Source organism: Megalops cyprinoides, chromosome 2, assembly GCF_013368585.1.
Source record: "Megalops cyprinoides isolate fMegCyp1 chromosome 2, fMegCyp1.pri, whole genome shotgun sequence".
Lineage (NCBI taxonomy): Eukaryota > Metazoa > Chordata > Actinopteri > Elopiformes > Megalopidae > Megalops > Megalops cyprinoides.
This window is the reverse complement of record NC_050584.1, coordinates 40,389,490-40,406,333: the sequence shown is the minus strand read 5'-3', so window position 1 is coordinate 40,406,333 and position 16,844 is coordinate 40,389,490. Positions and strand designations below refer to the sequence as shown.

Here is a 16,844-nt window from a genome sequence, read left to right as displayed (position 1 = left end):
AAGTTTTACCAAATAACCTCCTGCATGGTAGAGGTAGCAGTGAAACCCAATGATGGCAGAATGTGTGGGAACATGTTAGAATGGTTAGAACCATGCAGCATGTGCCTCAAAATGAAATTCATCCCCACATGCGGAGTGGGTTACACTGAGGTCATCTGTGAGCTGTGACTGGCCAGTGTGGAGAAAGGCCTCTTTACTGTCACAATCCAAGCCCTAGATGTACAGTGCAGTACTGCAGCACCAGCAGTGACCAGATAGCCCACTTTCAAAAATACACCCACAATACTTATACTAATAATAATACTATGCACATTATTACCATTAGCTACTACTATAAATAAATACTACTTTAAATATATCAACAGAATACATTACATCTAATGATGTAATTTAATTCTGTCACTTTGGATAAAGGAATGAATGAATTAAGTATTCAATTGGTTAATATGATATTTTTCATCTATCAGTCAACTTAATTAAGTAAGTAAAATAGGCACAGACTCTGTACATATACACACTTACACGAAAAGTTAGTGAAAGACACATTGTCAAATGACTGGCACAGAGACATTTGAAAGCATGTGTTCTGTAGTGCTGAATACTCATGGAGCTATAGACTCTCCTCACACATTGCCCTGGCCCATTAGGGGCTCTCTTATACACTGAGGGGACAGAGAATGTGTTGTTACAGCACCTCGCATACTGACACATCAGACCAAGCCTGGCAGTGGCTAATAAACAGCTCTGTTGGAGGGGAGTGGATGGAATCTGGCTGCTGATGCAGTACTGTGGGTCAGTGTGAGAGAGAGAAAGAGAGTTTATGTTTGTGTGTTTGGGTACGTGTGTGTGAGAGAGTGTTTATATGTTTATGTGTTTGTGTGTTAGTGTATGTGTATGAGAGAGTGATTATATGTTTGTGTGTTTATGTATGTGCATGTGAGAGAGAGTGTTTATGTGTTTGTATGTTAGTGTACGCATGTGAGAGAGAGTTTGTATGTTTGTGTATGTGTGTGTGAAAGTTTGTGCACTGAGGTACATGTATGTGAGAGAGCGTGTTTATAAGGTTGTGTCTCTGTGTACATGTGTGTGTGACAGATACTGAGACAGTGTTTATCTGTTTGCATATATATGTGCAAGAGAAGGAGACCCTGTGAATGTCTTTTGCCCTGACGTAGAGCAGTGTCAAATCTTTGAATACTACCTCCTATGCACCACGATGATGGTAATGTCTTAACATGTTACCACTTTGGCAGTCATGCTTATTACGTACATCACAATTTTAATTGCCCTTCCGAGTTTGCTACAAGTTTCCTGTGGATCTGGATAGCTTAGCCACATGCATGCATGTACGAAAACATGCCTTGGCTTAATCCTGCAACTGACAATAACTGCTTTTTCCAACACTCTACAAGCTGCAGATTACTGCACAGTGTCAGGTGCATGAGCAGTGAGGGACAGTACAATGAAGGGTAAAGGAAGGTTAAGGTTTTTGGTTTCATTCCAAACACAAAAACAAATTAATTTTTTTTTCCTTAGTGCAAGTGTGCATGAGTCAGTTCTGTGTGTGTTGGGCATGTTCACACCTCTGTTGTCTCAGATCATCTTCATACTGAACTTGTGTGTCCCTCCCTGGCCACCACTTGCAGCTGGGCCATCCATCTTCCAGAAGGAGTACTCCACAGAGAAGTTCTTGTGCTGCCCGTGAGCACAGCTCTACATGAACAACAGTGAAAACAGAGGAGCATGACTCCTAGAGAAGAGTTTTATAACCTTGTAGGATAGCATCAGTGGCAGGTGGGTGGCACCCTACAGCTCAAAAATGGTTGGTGAGTCCTGAGGTGGTGATAGAATAAAAATTCCCCCATGTTGAAACTCATGTGGTCTATCAGCCCCAAATCCTTTACCACAATGGGTGATAAGTTCACTATTAGTACAAACACTTTTAATTTTACAGAATCACAATACCTGCATTTGACTGATGCAGTGCAGGGTAGGCTAGAGGATAAGGATGGTACACCTCTTCCCAACCCACTCTGGGGTACTCCATTTCATCACATTTTATAGTTTTAGTTCTATAATTGTTGTCTCTTATTTTATCATAATTACTACATTAGAAGCTATCATTTTGGTTTATTACCACCATTGCCATGGCTTTGGAGGTGTTGAGCTAGTGGTCAGTTTTCTTGTAATCAGATTACACTTCAGAATTGACCTGGTTTCTATCTTTTTTGGGTCTGTCTTAAAAACATAATTGCAGCTGCAGACTTACCATTTTTGTGTATATTTCCTAATAAATGAATTAACAATCAAACTACTGATATATAAAACTCAGTGATGTCTTATTACACCGCCATGATTTTTAATTAAACTCTCTTTCAGTATTACATGCAATGGCAGATGAGTTTGGAAGCCCTTCCCACCATGCTTTGCAAGCAGACAATGTTAGCTGCAGTGACATGATATGATTTCATATCATTTTCAGTTGGCAGTGAAAGAGGTCTATCAGTGAAGTCCTGTACATCTACTGTGCACAGAAATTTTGCAGATGGCTAGGAGTGATGATCACCGACCTGAGAGTGCTGTCTCCATGACCATGTGTCCATTATTCACCATTCTGTATACAGCAGGAAAAAAAGTATTTATTTTCATCCAGGGCATTTCAGAGCTCGATCATGAAGCCTACACAGCACTGGATGTCACAAAATGACTGAGAGTTTAATTTTTAAAATTCTTGGCAAATTGTTCTAACAGGAACCGTAAAGATACGGGAAAACACAGCAGGCACCACCCCAGAATTATGCAAACAAGGCGTTGTGGGGATGCTTCCAACCTCCTCAGCCCCTATCGAAAATTTCCCCAAAGAACAGGGTACAGAAATCAGAGGAGTTGAGCTCAGCTGTCAGCAGCCTTGACTCTGAGCAAGAGAAGTTGCCTCATCTCAAGTGCTTTCATGACTTCATTGAACACCAATGGACTAGCTGCTTCTGATGAGGTCATAAAATGGATGAAATACATGATGCCTTGAGGGGCCAGGATGGCCATTCCTCACAAAAGTTTCCTCCATCATCTTCTAAAAGCTAAATAATAAATGAGAATTCCACAGGTCAACTTTGAAAAGTGGCATGTAAAAGCTTCTTTGTACCATAAGCTGATAATGGAGTGTAAAGGTAGATCAAGGTTTTGGTCTCATCCCAAAAAATTTCCCTCAGTTCTATTTTCTAGGTAAGTGTGAGTGTTTGGGAGTCTGTGCTGTGATTGTGTGCTGGACGTGCTGTCATTTCAGATCATCTTCATGTTGAACTTGCGTGCCCCTCCCTGGCCTCCACTGGCGGATGGACCGTCCACCTTCCTGAAGGAGTACTCCACAGAGAAGTTGTTCTTGTGCTGCCCACGACCGCGGCTCCACACGAACAACAGCAGGAAACAGAAGAGCACCACTCCCAGGAAGGTGATGCAGCCCATGGCTGTGGACACCAGGATGGTCTTCAGGTCCAGTGTGAACTTGAGGAAGACACGTGTGTCATTCAGGTTGGTGTCGTTGAGGTCGCCAGCATAGTAGGTGCGGTTGGCGATGAGGGCAGCATCCAGCGGCTGACCCTTGACTGTGAGCGTGGCAAAGTAGGTGTCATTCCCACCAGCATTGCTGGCTATGCAAATGTAGGTGCCACTGTCTGTCACCTGGGCATAGCGAATTTCCAGTGTGCCCCCTGGGAGCACAGTGATGCGCCCACTGCTCTTGGGTGTTATCCTGCGCCGCTGCGGCGATATCCAGAAGATAGCGGGCGCCGGCTCCCCCTCGGCTCGGCACATGAATGACACCGGCTGGCCCTCCCGTGCCGTCACCTGCTGCAGCCTGCGGTTGCGAATTTTGGGCTTCTGGCAGGTGAAGTAGTCGAAGAGCGCCGAGTCTGAGAAGGTGCTGAGAGCTCTGCTCCGCACCTCCGCGGGCCCAGCGCACACTGGCGCTCTGCCGTCAAAGTTGAGGGTCTTGCGCCGTTGCAGGATCCACAGCAGACGGCAGTCGCAGGACAGTGGGTTGCCGTCCACGCGTAGTGTCTCCAGGCTGTTGACGGAGTGGAAGGACCCTTCCTCCAGCGTCACCAGCTCATTGCCTGACAGGTTGAGCGTACGTATCTGCCTCAGGCCGCCGAGAGCATGGAGCTCCACCGACGCCAGGCCGGTGCTCACCAGGTGTAGCTCCTTCAGGCGCACCAAGTCGCGGAAGGCCCACGGCTCCAGCACAGAGATGGGGTTGTAGGAGAGGTTGAGGGAGGTGAGGTGGGCAAGGTTGCGGAAGGAAGCAGAAGGAACAGAGGTAATATTGGTGTTAGTGATGGACAGCCAGGACAGGTTGAGGCCCTGGAAGCTGAGTGGGGAGATATACTCAAGGAGGGGCCAGTTGTCAATCTCCAGCCCCCGCAAGCTCGTCAGCTTGCGAAAGTTCTGGTCCTCAAGCGCAGCCACACTAAGGTGTCGCAGGCGCAATGTGACTAGGTTGCGCAGGTAGGACAGTGACTGCCCAGAGATGGAGGTCAGGTTACACCTCTCAATGGTGAGTTCCTCCAGCCCCAGCAGCCCTGTGAAGGCCTTGTTGGAGATGTACACCAGGTCATTGTCACCCACCTCCAGGTGGCGCAAGCTGTGCAGGTCTTGGAAGGTGAAGTCGAGCAGGATGACGATCTTGTTTTCGCTAAGGTCCAGTGTGGTCAGGTTAGTGAGGTGGGAGAAGGCCCCCATGGGCACCAGCTTCAGCTGGTTCCCACGCAGCCGCAATTCGCGCAAGTTCTGCAGACTGCTGAAGGCGTTGGGCTGCAGCTCACTGATGATGTTCTCGCTCAGGTCCACCTCCTCCAGCTGGGGGTAGGGCGCCAGGTCGCCGTACTCCACCCAGCGCAGCCTGTTGCGGCTGAGGTCCAGCACTCGCGTCTCGATGGGGATGCCATCGGGAATGGCGGTCAGGCGCTTGCGGTGGCACACAACCGACTTGAGCTGCGGCACGCAGTCGCACCGCTGAGGGCAGCCCTGGCACAGCGAGGTGGCCGCCGTCATCAGCAGCAGGAGCAGGCCAGGCCATCCCAGCCCCAGACTGCCTGCCATGCCCCTCTCAAATGTGCTGGGGCTGGATCACAGCACCACAAACCTGCAAACAGGAAGAGACAGAAATGGATTAGAACTGTCCACATCCCACACATGTACTCCCTAACTCAGACTACAAAAGTGGTTTAAATCAAGGAAGACCTGGAGAACATTTAGATTGACCTCTCTTCCAGCCAGCCAGTCTGTGGAGTAGTAAGACTAAGATCTTATAAAAATGGCTAACTTAGTGGACTTCACAGATTAATCTGTAAGTTCTTTCTGCGATAACCACACAACAGAAATCTCTCTTGTGGTAAAATATTATGTTACATTTATCAAGTGTCATTGAATGTTATGAGCAACTGAGCAGGAATAACCCAGGGACTAAAGGGTCATTCTCTAGGGCATTACTTTCCCGACAGAGAGCAGTTTATCAGAGCATGCAGACTTTCATACATCTACAACCTGTGTGTATCTTCTAGTGCTAACATACAGTATATTACATCTACATTTTAACAGAAGAATCCGAGAAGGTAGCGAGTTCTGTAGATCATTCACTGCCAGCCAGGAGTTAAATGGCTGGTGGGTGTATACTACATTTAACATAAGCAAAAAAAGAAACACTAGAGCTAAGTGAGCCATGAAGCTACACACTGAGATCCATGCATCTAGTGTGCCCCAAGCCATGTGTTCCTTACTCACTCCAACAGACAGTGTGTATACTGTAAATTAAAAGTATGTCACAATATATAGAGGAACAAACAGATGGCCTGCCTGGAGGCTGTTTTTAAATGCCTGTGAAATACATAAGTGCAGCATGTAACAAATGTATGAAGGAGTGACAGCTCTTTGTGGCCCTTGGGTGCTGGACCAAAGGCGGGTTTGGAAAACGTCAGACCCTCACTTTATTACACTGTTGGTGTAAACATACTCACATTAACATCAGTCTGTCACACGAAGAGGGAGAGAGAGAGAAAGAGAGAAGGAGTGAGGAGGAGAAATCCATCATACAGTTCCCCACTGGCACTGCCATCTGAGAGGCATTACTCACCATATCCATATTCAGTGATTCTGAATATCAGAATATCTGTTTTCAAACTGCCTAATAGCTCAGGGTGAAACAACCCATCGACAAATTAGTCACAGCTTCAAACTGTCATGTAAAATTGCAATGCTTTAAAAAGAAAAGAGACACTGTGCAGCCCCCTGTCTAGATGTTGTTCTCTGATAATGAAGACACAAAACATTTGCAATCCAAGATAAGTGCAGGCCTGAAAAAAAGCTAAGCAGCTCCTTCTACTCCTCTCTGACTCTGACAGGCCTTTCATTTACCTTTTATGCTGAGACACATCATATCACATTGGTTATTCTGCATAGGCTCACCTATGTTTCAGGAGCTGAGTCTTCATACACCACGCCATTGAACAGTAAGCATCCTAAGGCAGTCTCCCCACAAGACCCCTTGGAGCACTCTTCCCCAGCTCTCAGGTAACATGGAGGCAAGGCCCACCTCTAGTCCTTCCCATTTCTGGTGTCCCATTACACAGCTGAGATGATTGGGTCAGTGAGCACAAACAAGCCCATTCTCCTCAGCGTAGCCCTCTGCCTCTCTCCCAGGCAGAGGGCGAGGGTCAACACAGCACAATTAGCTCTAACACGGGCAGCTGAGAAAGGCTCATTTCCTCTGAGTATGAGAACAAGCCACAGTCCACTTCCTGCCCAGCTTCTGTCAGAAGTCAGATTGAGAGGGGCACATTATTATTGCACTGAGAGGATTAATGGACTGACACATACTGTAGCTTTCCATCTGCCTGTAAAAGTATTTTCTGATTGGCCTTTAAACTTAATAGCCCTGGCCTGGAATGCTCCCTGGCATTATGTACAGTACAATACTGCCATAATGACATTTTTAAACAAATGGAACACTTAATATATTGCTCATAAAAACAATGCCATGGCTACAGTTCTGTCTTGAACAATAAGAGAATCTATCAATAGCATCTCTCATACAGCTCACAGGGTCATTTGGAGATTAAAATTCTAGAAGCACTTACATTTAATAGGGGAGAGTGGCAGCCTGACATGAGGTGGCTCTCCTCCAAGCCCAAGTCAATGCAAAGCAAATGAATAATATATTAAATCTTTGTACTTATAGGCAGCCGTCTAAAGGCAAAGCGTCCAGGCCAAGAGCCAGAGTGCTCACATTCTCACACAGGGCTCCTATCCAAGACTGCCTAACACTCCCTGTAGAGTAAGCGTGTGGGGCAAGGCTAACCTGGATCATTGCACACGGTCACCTCCTACTCCTGAAACTACCACAGCTGCTTCCAAAAAAAGGCAAAAGAGGGAGAAAATTTCTGCACTTCATTGAAAAAGATGCATTCAAAATAAAAAGTTTGGTTGAAACCATACAGAATAGTGTTCAGCACTTTCCAGCCCTCTTCTTGTTTCAATGACTGAATTAGAACTTCTCTTAATGATACAGTAATGGTGCCTTTTTAACTTTCAGGTACTGAAAGGTTTTAGAAGGCATTTTTATCTAAAGCACATTACACATCCTACTACGTGAACACAATAGGTACTCAGTGGAGCTCATTAGAGAAGATCCCTTGTCAATGAGGACAACAGCAGTGTCCCATCTGGGATTCAGTACCAAACTCAGTCCAGCACTCTAATAACGTTACCCTACCACAAATGCTGCCCTGGCATAGGCTGATTTCAAACGTGACCTGTTTGAAACATAACACAAATGAAGAGTGCTGAAATTCTCAGGACAGCAAGGATTATATCAAATCAGAGATTGCAGCACTGTGGCACTTCTGTCCACAACAGTCTCCACCTCTGCCATGTAATCCACCCCTCCTCCCCCACCTAGGGTTACACAACAGCCATTAGCACAGAAACACAGGGCAAATTAAGCAAATGCATGGATTATTGGAGGCGTTTGACACATAGTTTCTGACAGCTGTTCAAATTGTCAGCATCAGGACTGCTGCGTTTCCAAATATCACCCAAGTCAGAGAATCAAAGGTCACCGCTCAGCCACTGCCAAATCAAACTCATTATACACAATGTTTTATTCAGTTTTCCATAATCGCCCACACCAAAAAAAGAAACGACCTCTACCGTTCAGCTGGCTCCTCTACTGTCATGTGTTTTCTTGCATAACCGCATTGGGTCAGAGGTGTCGAGCGGGAGCTGTAGAATTTTAATAACAGGAAATCAAGGGAGAGGAGACATTCTGTGACTCCAGGACACATATCCCTCTGTCATTGCGTTGTCATCAATGGTCACTGCAGGAAGGCCCTTGAACAGATTCTGAAAGCCTCTGAGCTGTGGAAGCCACTCTGTGCCTGACAGGGACACTCTGCCCCCCAGCTCCAATAAGAAAGACACAAAAGAATCAGTGTGGGAAGCACCCATCAGAACCTCTTCTCTTCATACAGAATGCATGACACACACACACACACACACACACACACACACACACACACACACACACACACACACACACAGTCACAGAGAGGGAGAGCGTTTGTACATAATTCACATAAGAACACATATAATACACACAGAGTGTAAATTATTCATTCAACAGCACATATGATATGTGCAGAGCACACATAGCACATGACACGCACACAACACTGTATATATGACATACATGCCACAGGCCAAAGGACATATACATGTGTCGTGTTTTTAAATATCAGAGCGGCTCTTCTCTGTCAACAAGCAGCTGTGGATGGGATCCTCTGAGTATGTGTCACGGTATGTAAATAATGTGGAAGAAGCACAATTTTAAAGTGAGCATGTCTAATTCTTTGGATTTGGTAACATCATCCAAAGCCTTTTACACCGGGTATTTTCCAAACTGCTCTATCTCTAAAAACGGAGTGCGGTTTTTCCAAGCCGCTTAAACCTGCTCAGTTCTGGACCACCCCTGAATCTGCCGGCAGTCTGGCAGTGCACACAGGAGTCTGTCTGCGAGGAAAGCCTGCCTTGACAGGCAGCAGAAGGTACACATCTTACAGGGCCAGCTAAAAAGCCCTGCAATCTCCTCAATGCAAGACTGCCCGTACAGAGCATTCAGAAGATCAAATGGAGCCTTTTAAGGCTTCAAAAGAGCTGGGTTTGCTCTTGCTGTGTTGAGACAGGCTCTCTATGACCCTGTTTTCGAGAGAGAGATTACAAGGAGCTGGGAAATGATGGTGAAGTTCAGAGCTGAGGGAATGGGAGGTTAGCACGCATGCTTCAGTATGAGGGCCTGGGACCCAGTGGACTCTGGAATGGCACAGAGAGATGAGGGGCAGGCAGGGAGACAGGGAGGAAGCGGAGGCACAGCTGAGGGACTGGCAGTTGGGGAGTGTGAGCTGCACTCCAGCCAGAAGTTTCACTCATGCATGTTTTACTGCCATAGAAAGATGATGTTTTTATTGAGTTGGCAGCTTCACAGTTCCCACTCAGGCTTTACATAACTCTACCAAAAGTGTCCCACCATGGCACCCTTTTCAGAAGGCTCCCACTTAATCTTACATAAGAGGGTTCCTGTGTCCCTACCGGGCTGGCTGGCATGATTGATTCTCCTGCTCTGCTCAGTGTGAATCTACCGCTCTTAAAGTCATCATATGAGTCACCCAGAGTTTCCCACAGCTGACAAGGTCACCAAGCAAAAGACTGGAAGGGGGATGGTCACTGCAGCCCTGTCTGTGTCTCCAATGATGCGCAGTGGGTGGGGGTTGTGGGAAGTGAGCTGGTACAGAGACAAATATTATGTAATTATATTACATTGCCCTGTGTCCTCTTTGTACATGTGTGACTGCTGGCATCACATGACTGCATGTGCCCCAGTACTGGGTGACAGGCTGTTCACCATGCCAGAGGCACACTATACCTTTGACCTTTCTTCAGTTGTACCTACAATCTCTGTGTCACCTCACAGTCTCAACAACAGCAACAAGCAACAAGGTGTCAGCAGTTTCAAATGAGTTGCTTAGTTAGAAATCTTTGCTTAGACTCCATTAATATGAGATGTATGGAAATCTCAGGGCACTGTTTTGTATTTAGTCTTTTAGAGGTCCCATGAACCCAGTGGCAGAGGGGAGGCAGAGAGCAGCGTGGCTGCGTGTGACCATCATGCATATTTCATGGCGACACAAAGACAGCTCTGCTACACAAGTGCGTATGGAGCTGACTAATAGCTTTGAATTATTTAGGGTCACTCCTCCCCTGGTCGTGACCCACTGACACACTGAAACTGACCATCCCTGAGGAGTCACCCAAGTGCACCAACAGGGTGATGTGTGAGGTTGCCCCAGAGCAACATTCAACCACAGTGCCAGAAACTGTCACTGGTAGACCCCCCCCCCCTCACTGGTCAGGTGCTGCAGCTGGTGTCCTAACTGTGGCCTGGGGGCAACAGCAGGCAAGAATACTAGGCAACAATAATGGACGGAAGCTTGAGTCAAAAGAAAAAGAAAATGTTGAGAAAAATGTTGTTGGTCAAAACTGGGATTTGATGCATCATTAGGTCTGTCCCACTTTAAGCAATATGAGGTTTAAGGGAAATATGAAATCTAAAAACCATTTCTGCCATTGTACCACTGTGCGGTGGACTGCCCAGTGGGTCAATGTGAGGCCTTAACTTCAGTAAACAGGTCAGTCCTGCATGGTGCTCGTGGCATCTGGACAGTGACTGCACCCTCAAAAGAAAATGTACCCTGTAAGCCCTGAGCACAACAACAGGGGGGATTTGAATGCAGCAGCCTCCTAAAGCTCTTACAGATACAGGACTTACGGCCAGCCATGCAATGGCAGCAGAGAGGACAGTCTTTTGGACTGAAAGAGAGTCTAAGGGATAATATCAGGAGCTTACAAACGCACTGTTATATAACCAATTCAGGAAAAAAAAACCTGAGGAAGGCCAGAGTTGGTTCTGCACTTCATAAAGTAGCTTTTAAACTGTTATTGTGGGATATGTTTTCTTTGACTGTCACCAGGTTATAATCATAACAGTTTCTTGCAATGTAATGCAATAATTGTGTTAGGCTAAGTGTCATAAGGCATAAAAAGTTACATAAGAAGGGAAGGCCCATTGCTCAAATACTTCTTGAAAATACAGTGGCTGCACTTTCTAACAGTTCAATAATTATGCCAAGAGTAACTGTGAATGCCATTGCTTAAACTCAAAAGTGTATAACAAATAAACATAATCCAGACTGTGTATAATCCCAGTGAGTAGGTCACATGACATTAAGAGCATGACAGATGGAGAAAGTTCCAGAAATGGTGCCAGTGTAGCAAGAGGGCACAGCCCTCATATGTAGAGTCTGTCTGCTATAGATTAATGCTTTATTCTGTGCAGCTAATCCAAAATGTACTTAAATCAACTCTGAATACTCATATTCAGTTGTGGTGGAAACTGTTACGCCCCATGAAGTGATAAGGTTACACAAAACTTATGTCCTCCCATGAACCACAGTCAAAAATCCAACATAACAAACCCCAAATAGAGCACTGTTTAATGTACCATGCAGACCATTCTCTAGTGCTGATTGATGTTACACACAGTACAGAGGCAGACAGTGTAAAACACTGTGCAGATACTTTTATCAAAGATCAAAAATATTCTCAAACAATCATCTAAATTATTTGTGATGCGATGATGCATAAATGTGATGGTGCTATCGAAGTATATTTGTTTGAATACTCTGATGATGAGCGCATATGTTCAGTTGTATAACATGATTACGCTGCTTATACACTGAAACATGGATTCAGAGAGTGATGTATACATTACGGCGCTGCACTGATGGCCCATCCTGAGTGGGGTAGAAGCTGCCACTGAGCGGAACTCTGTCTGGCTGCAGGAAAAATGTAAGGCTCCACCTTGGCACACACCAGTCCTTGGCTGGCATTTTCACCCTGTCAGGAAGCATCTCTTCACTCAGCCCAGGAACTGTTTTCTGCGTGACAAAGCTTCAGAGCAGAGAGACAGTGCACGCAAGGCAACAAGCTCACGCATACACACACAGCGTTATACACACGCATAAAAGACACAGTGCTGCCTCGTTTCTCTCTCCCCTCAGGATCTGGTGTGAGTGGTCTTGTCTTAATACAGCAGTGTATGTCTTCTGGGCACAAGTGGGTGGTATGTGTCCACGGAGAGCGATCAGAGGGGGGACCCTAGAAATTTCTCCTGCGTTAACACTGACCTACAGATTTGGCTTTCTCTGAAACACAGCATGAATTGCCATGGTACATTGCACTTGTCCTTGCCTTGTTTTCCTAACTCTGATTTGTCTTGAAAGGAAGCTGTGCTCAGGAGTCAAGAGATGATTCTGAGAAACCTGCTCCTCCCAAAGCAAATCTGTAGCCTAGGCCACAGAGGCAGGAGCAACCCCAGTTTCAGAACCAAATCACTGTGTGGAATGCTGCATCAGTGTTCAGTCGAGGATAGCCACCACATTGGGTGCAGCTCCAGTGGTCATGTTCCATGGCTATAATTTTCAAGGCAGGGACTAACACCCCAAACACTGCTTAAGAATACTGGTGATCTGTGTATGTGGTCCGTTGTTGGTGATTCCAAGAGAAAGATCAAATTTATATGCATAGAAATGTCAGCAAGTACAATTACAAGTATCAGGCACATCTGCATTTGCATGTTTGTGTGTTTGCGTGTTCTTATGTTCGTGTGCAAATGCATACATGCGTGTCCACGGACCTGTGTAGGCTTGGACAAAGACCTGCACATCTGTCACGGCATATCAGTGGGCCTGGACTCCACAACATTAAGCCAAGGCCACAACCAGCCAAACTGACATCAGGGTCATTGTCAGAAAGGCATCGCTGCACAGCATAAAGAGAAAGGGATGAAGGACGTTCGACGTGAGAATACATGACAGAGATGTAGAATCTGCAGTGAGAAGTTCCCTGCTCAGAGCAACGGAGGTGACACACAGCCACAGATGCAGACAGAGCTCAGTACCTATTTGCTCTTCATCTCTTCATCCCAGCCGGCCCTTCCCCCCTGCATGACCTTTCCATCACCGTCGAAGGCACCACAATACCATCCTCTCAGTCAGCAAAAAGCTTGGGCATCACCCTCGACAGTAACCTGGACTTCAAGGAGTACATTGCTCGCACGTCACGGGCCTGCCGATTCCTCCTCCACAACATCAGGAGGATTCGTCCGTTCCTAACCACATACGCGACGCAGCTCCTTATCCAGGCCACAGTTCTCCCTCGACTGGACTACTGCAACGCTCTCCTTGCAGGCCTCCCAGCATGCACCACCCAGCCTCTCCAGCTCATCCAGAATGCAGCTGCCCGACTGATCTTCAACCTCCCCAAATTCTCCCATGTTACTCCCCTGCTGAAATCCCTCCACTAGCTTCCTGTCGCTGCCAGGATCAGATTCAAGACCCTGACCCTCGCCTTCTCTGCAGTCAACAGGACAGCCCCTGCCTACCTCCAAGAACTCATCCAGCCCTACACACCAGCCCGACCCCTGCGCTCAGCAGCAACTGGACACCTTGCTCCCTGCATGGTCAAGGCAGGGGGTGCTCGTTCTGCCAGACATCGGCGTTTCACCTACATCGCTCCCCAGTGGTGGAACAAACTCCCGGTCTCGCTACGGACAGCTTCTTCACCCCAGTCCTTCAGACGGGGCCTGAAGATGCACCTCTTCAGACTCTACCTGGACTGACCCAGCACACAATTGCTGCCCCCCCCCCCCCCCCCCCCCCCCGCCCATCAATGATGTCGTAAATTGCTGTGCTTTTTAAATTGTGCTTTTAAATTTGTCTCTTGTTGCCGCCTTTACCCTGACGCTCATTGTGCCGTTTGAAGTTGTTGAAGTTTGCCGTTTGAAAGTGTATCGTATTAGTTTGCCCTATAGGCTGTAATTGTACAAATCTGATAGTACTGCGTCCTCAAACAGACCTTGCTCTCAGCTGAGAACTGTCTCATTGTGGAACTGTACACATCCTGTCCCCGTACTGTCGCTGTACTTACTGTATGCACTTTTGTAAGTCGCTTTGGATAAAAGCGTCTGCTAAATAAATAAATGTAAATGTAAATGTAAATGCTCATTGCATACTGCTCTGAGAGTCAGCCAGAACCACGATGAGGAAGAGCAAATGGAGCCATGTAAAGAGGTGACACTTCTTGTGTACAGCTGCTGCTTTATCCATGTATTACACTCCAGTGTCCTCTTCAGAAGATCCCTCTCTAATTAGCAAGTTATCAAATTCAAAGTACAGCTGGGGTACAGAGGAAATCTGCAGATACGTTTTAGGTAGGGGATTACACCTTGATTTGCCAACAGATTTTAGTCTGTGCATAACAGCATTTCATGTAGCATTTTTATCACTTATAAAAATATGACAATGGTTATAATCTTACAGTAGCTAGTTGCATGAGGCAAACACCAGTCAGTTATGAATCAAAAGGGTTTTTATTTACAGTAAGAATCACCAAAGCAGACATTCTCCTATGTCAACATAAACAGTCAACAGTCTCTAAAGGGAAGAAAACTAAATGAATGCAGGATTAGCTGGACATTCTGTGTGTCCCCAAAGCTGGTGAGGTAGTTAGTACAGGCTCTACCTTTTGTGCTATGTTACTGCTATTAGCTACAAACAGCAAGCTAACTCAGCTAGCCTTTTAATGTTCCTCTTATAGTCAGATAGCTAGGTACCTGTAAATGTTCTTTCCACACTGGCTGTCTTGGTAGTTATAGTTGCACCCAGTGTAGTTCTTGCATGTGACTTATTACAAATTTCCTATTTTAATTTTTTATTGGGTTCAACTATCAGAGGTGCTTTTTTGTTGGATGGCTGTAACACAAAATCAATAGGCACAGAAAATGGTCCAGTTCTAGCAACATACCATTCCGATAACAGTTCAATCCCCCGATGTCAGTAACTTTTGTGAAGCTGCACTGAATATCTGACTGAAATATTGCACTCAATTACTCTTTTAGGAGACAAGAAGGAACAATCTGACAGTGTGCTACAGTAACCCTATTAATGTAATTGAGGGAAGTGCCCAAAAGGTCAATAATAAAATCTAATTCTCTTTAACTGGTCTACTTTTAATTACAGCCTGGTTTCACTTCATTCAAAGTTTCAGGTTTCTTGGGGTTCATGTTTCAGCAGAGTGAGTGTACATACTCGTTCCCAGTACAAAGTAAACACAGCGCATACACGCACCAGATGAGCTCAGGACACGATGGGAAAGATAAAGAGGTGCAGATTGTATTGCAGCTGGGAAATTGGATTTGAGAAGAATGTGGGTTAAAAAAAGAGAACAATGCTACAGCCATGCTCTGAGGAAACAATCCTGTTAAATCCCAAGGACATGCTCTGGATGTCTGGGTCAAATGCTCTGTGGAAAATGAGCCCAGGTGCAGACAGGCTGATGGGAGCTCTGAAACCTTGTTGAGCAGGTATGGACAGGGAGGGCCATCTCTGTGGCACAGAAGCAGATTAACCCAGGCAATGCAGGGGGTACACTCCACAGCACAGTGTAAGCCTCAGCTCCAGTTACAGAGGACAAAACAGGGGTCACCTAATCCCTTTACTGGATGAATGGAGCCCTCACAGCACTCTAAAGTTAAAAAGCACTGCAGAATATGTCAGCCAGCTCTCTTCATGTTACTTATTTGCCAAATGATATGGCATCTTCATATGACTATTCCTCTTTAATTTGTCATGGTAAATTTGAGCTCTTGTGCTTTATGTTCCACGCTCAAAAGCTCCCTCACAGAGCATGGAGAGCACAGTACAAGAACATGTTATTTCCCTCCATAATAGTTTTTATCCTGTCTGTCTGCTTAGTAGATGACCTTCAGTTCTCACTTCAGTTCCCACTACTTTGCTCTTTTGCTATTCTGTTTAAAACTAGACCTTATACATGTCACACAAGTAATATTCAGTGCATTCATAGTTAGCACAAATGAGATATTAGGCTATTATTTTCTTTCATGACCCTGTTTTGGGCCGTACCACTGTCCTCAGCCACATAAAGGAAGAGCTAAGACCTTGCTTAATGACAGATACGTGTGTTAAAATGTGACTGGCACTTGATCTGAACAATCTGAGAATCTTAAACTACTAATGCATATTTGTTACTCTATTAATGATGAGGGGACTGGTATCTCATGCATATCCATATCCTTTTCTTCCACAAAATTCCTCACATGGGTACCACTCTTAACAGTGTTTACAAATGAGAGAGGTCCCACTCTATTTCTCTTTACTAGGACTTACAATAATGATTTACACTTTGTAAATTATCATGAAATTATATGTTTACCAGACAAACTCCCTGCATGGTTGTTTTGCTTTTTATACAGTGCCACTCCAACCTATATTACTGCCACAGACAAGAGAGATTGACTGATGTTGAGAGGTGACCTAAAATGTTAAAATGAATTGCTGCAGTGAACACAGCACAGCTGTGTTGAATGTTTATATGGGCTACTTCAGCATTCTCCCATAATCCTATAGCTCTCAGACTGTTAGCACTGTCTCCTATACCACTGCTAATCCTGCCTCTGACAAGACAGCAGGCTATCTGGGACAGCTAGCAGACTTGCACACAAGCGCCAGGAAACTAAAGGCCACATTAAAAAGTACAACAAAACAAAAGGTTAAACACAAAACAAGATCATATACTGCAGTGCTGGCTGCCATGTAGTAAGGTTTCAAAATGGAAACATTTGAAAGAATAAAACACAGTGATAACACCGGAATTCCCAACAA

General features: G+C 45.6%; 1 protein-coding gene across 1 annotated transcript; it reads right to left on the bottom strand.

Annotated features, from left to right (window-relative positions):
* Positions 1 to 963: 963 nt before the first annotated feature.
* lingo3a (leucine rich repeat and Ig domain containing 3a) lies at positions 964 to 5,214 on the bottom strand. The gene has a single exon (XM_036553842.1). The coding sequence runs from the start codon at positions 5,095 to 5,097 to the stop codon at positions 3,280 to 3,282; it is 1,818 nt and encodes a 605-aa protein (XP_036409735.1). The 5' UTR covers positions 5,098 to 5,214; the 3' UTR covers positions 964 to 3,279.
* Between the last annotated feature and the right edge of the window lie 11,630 nt (positions 5,215 to 16,844).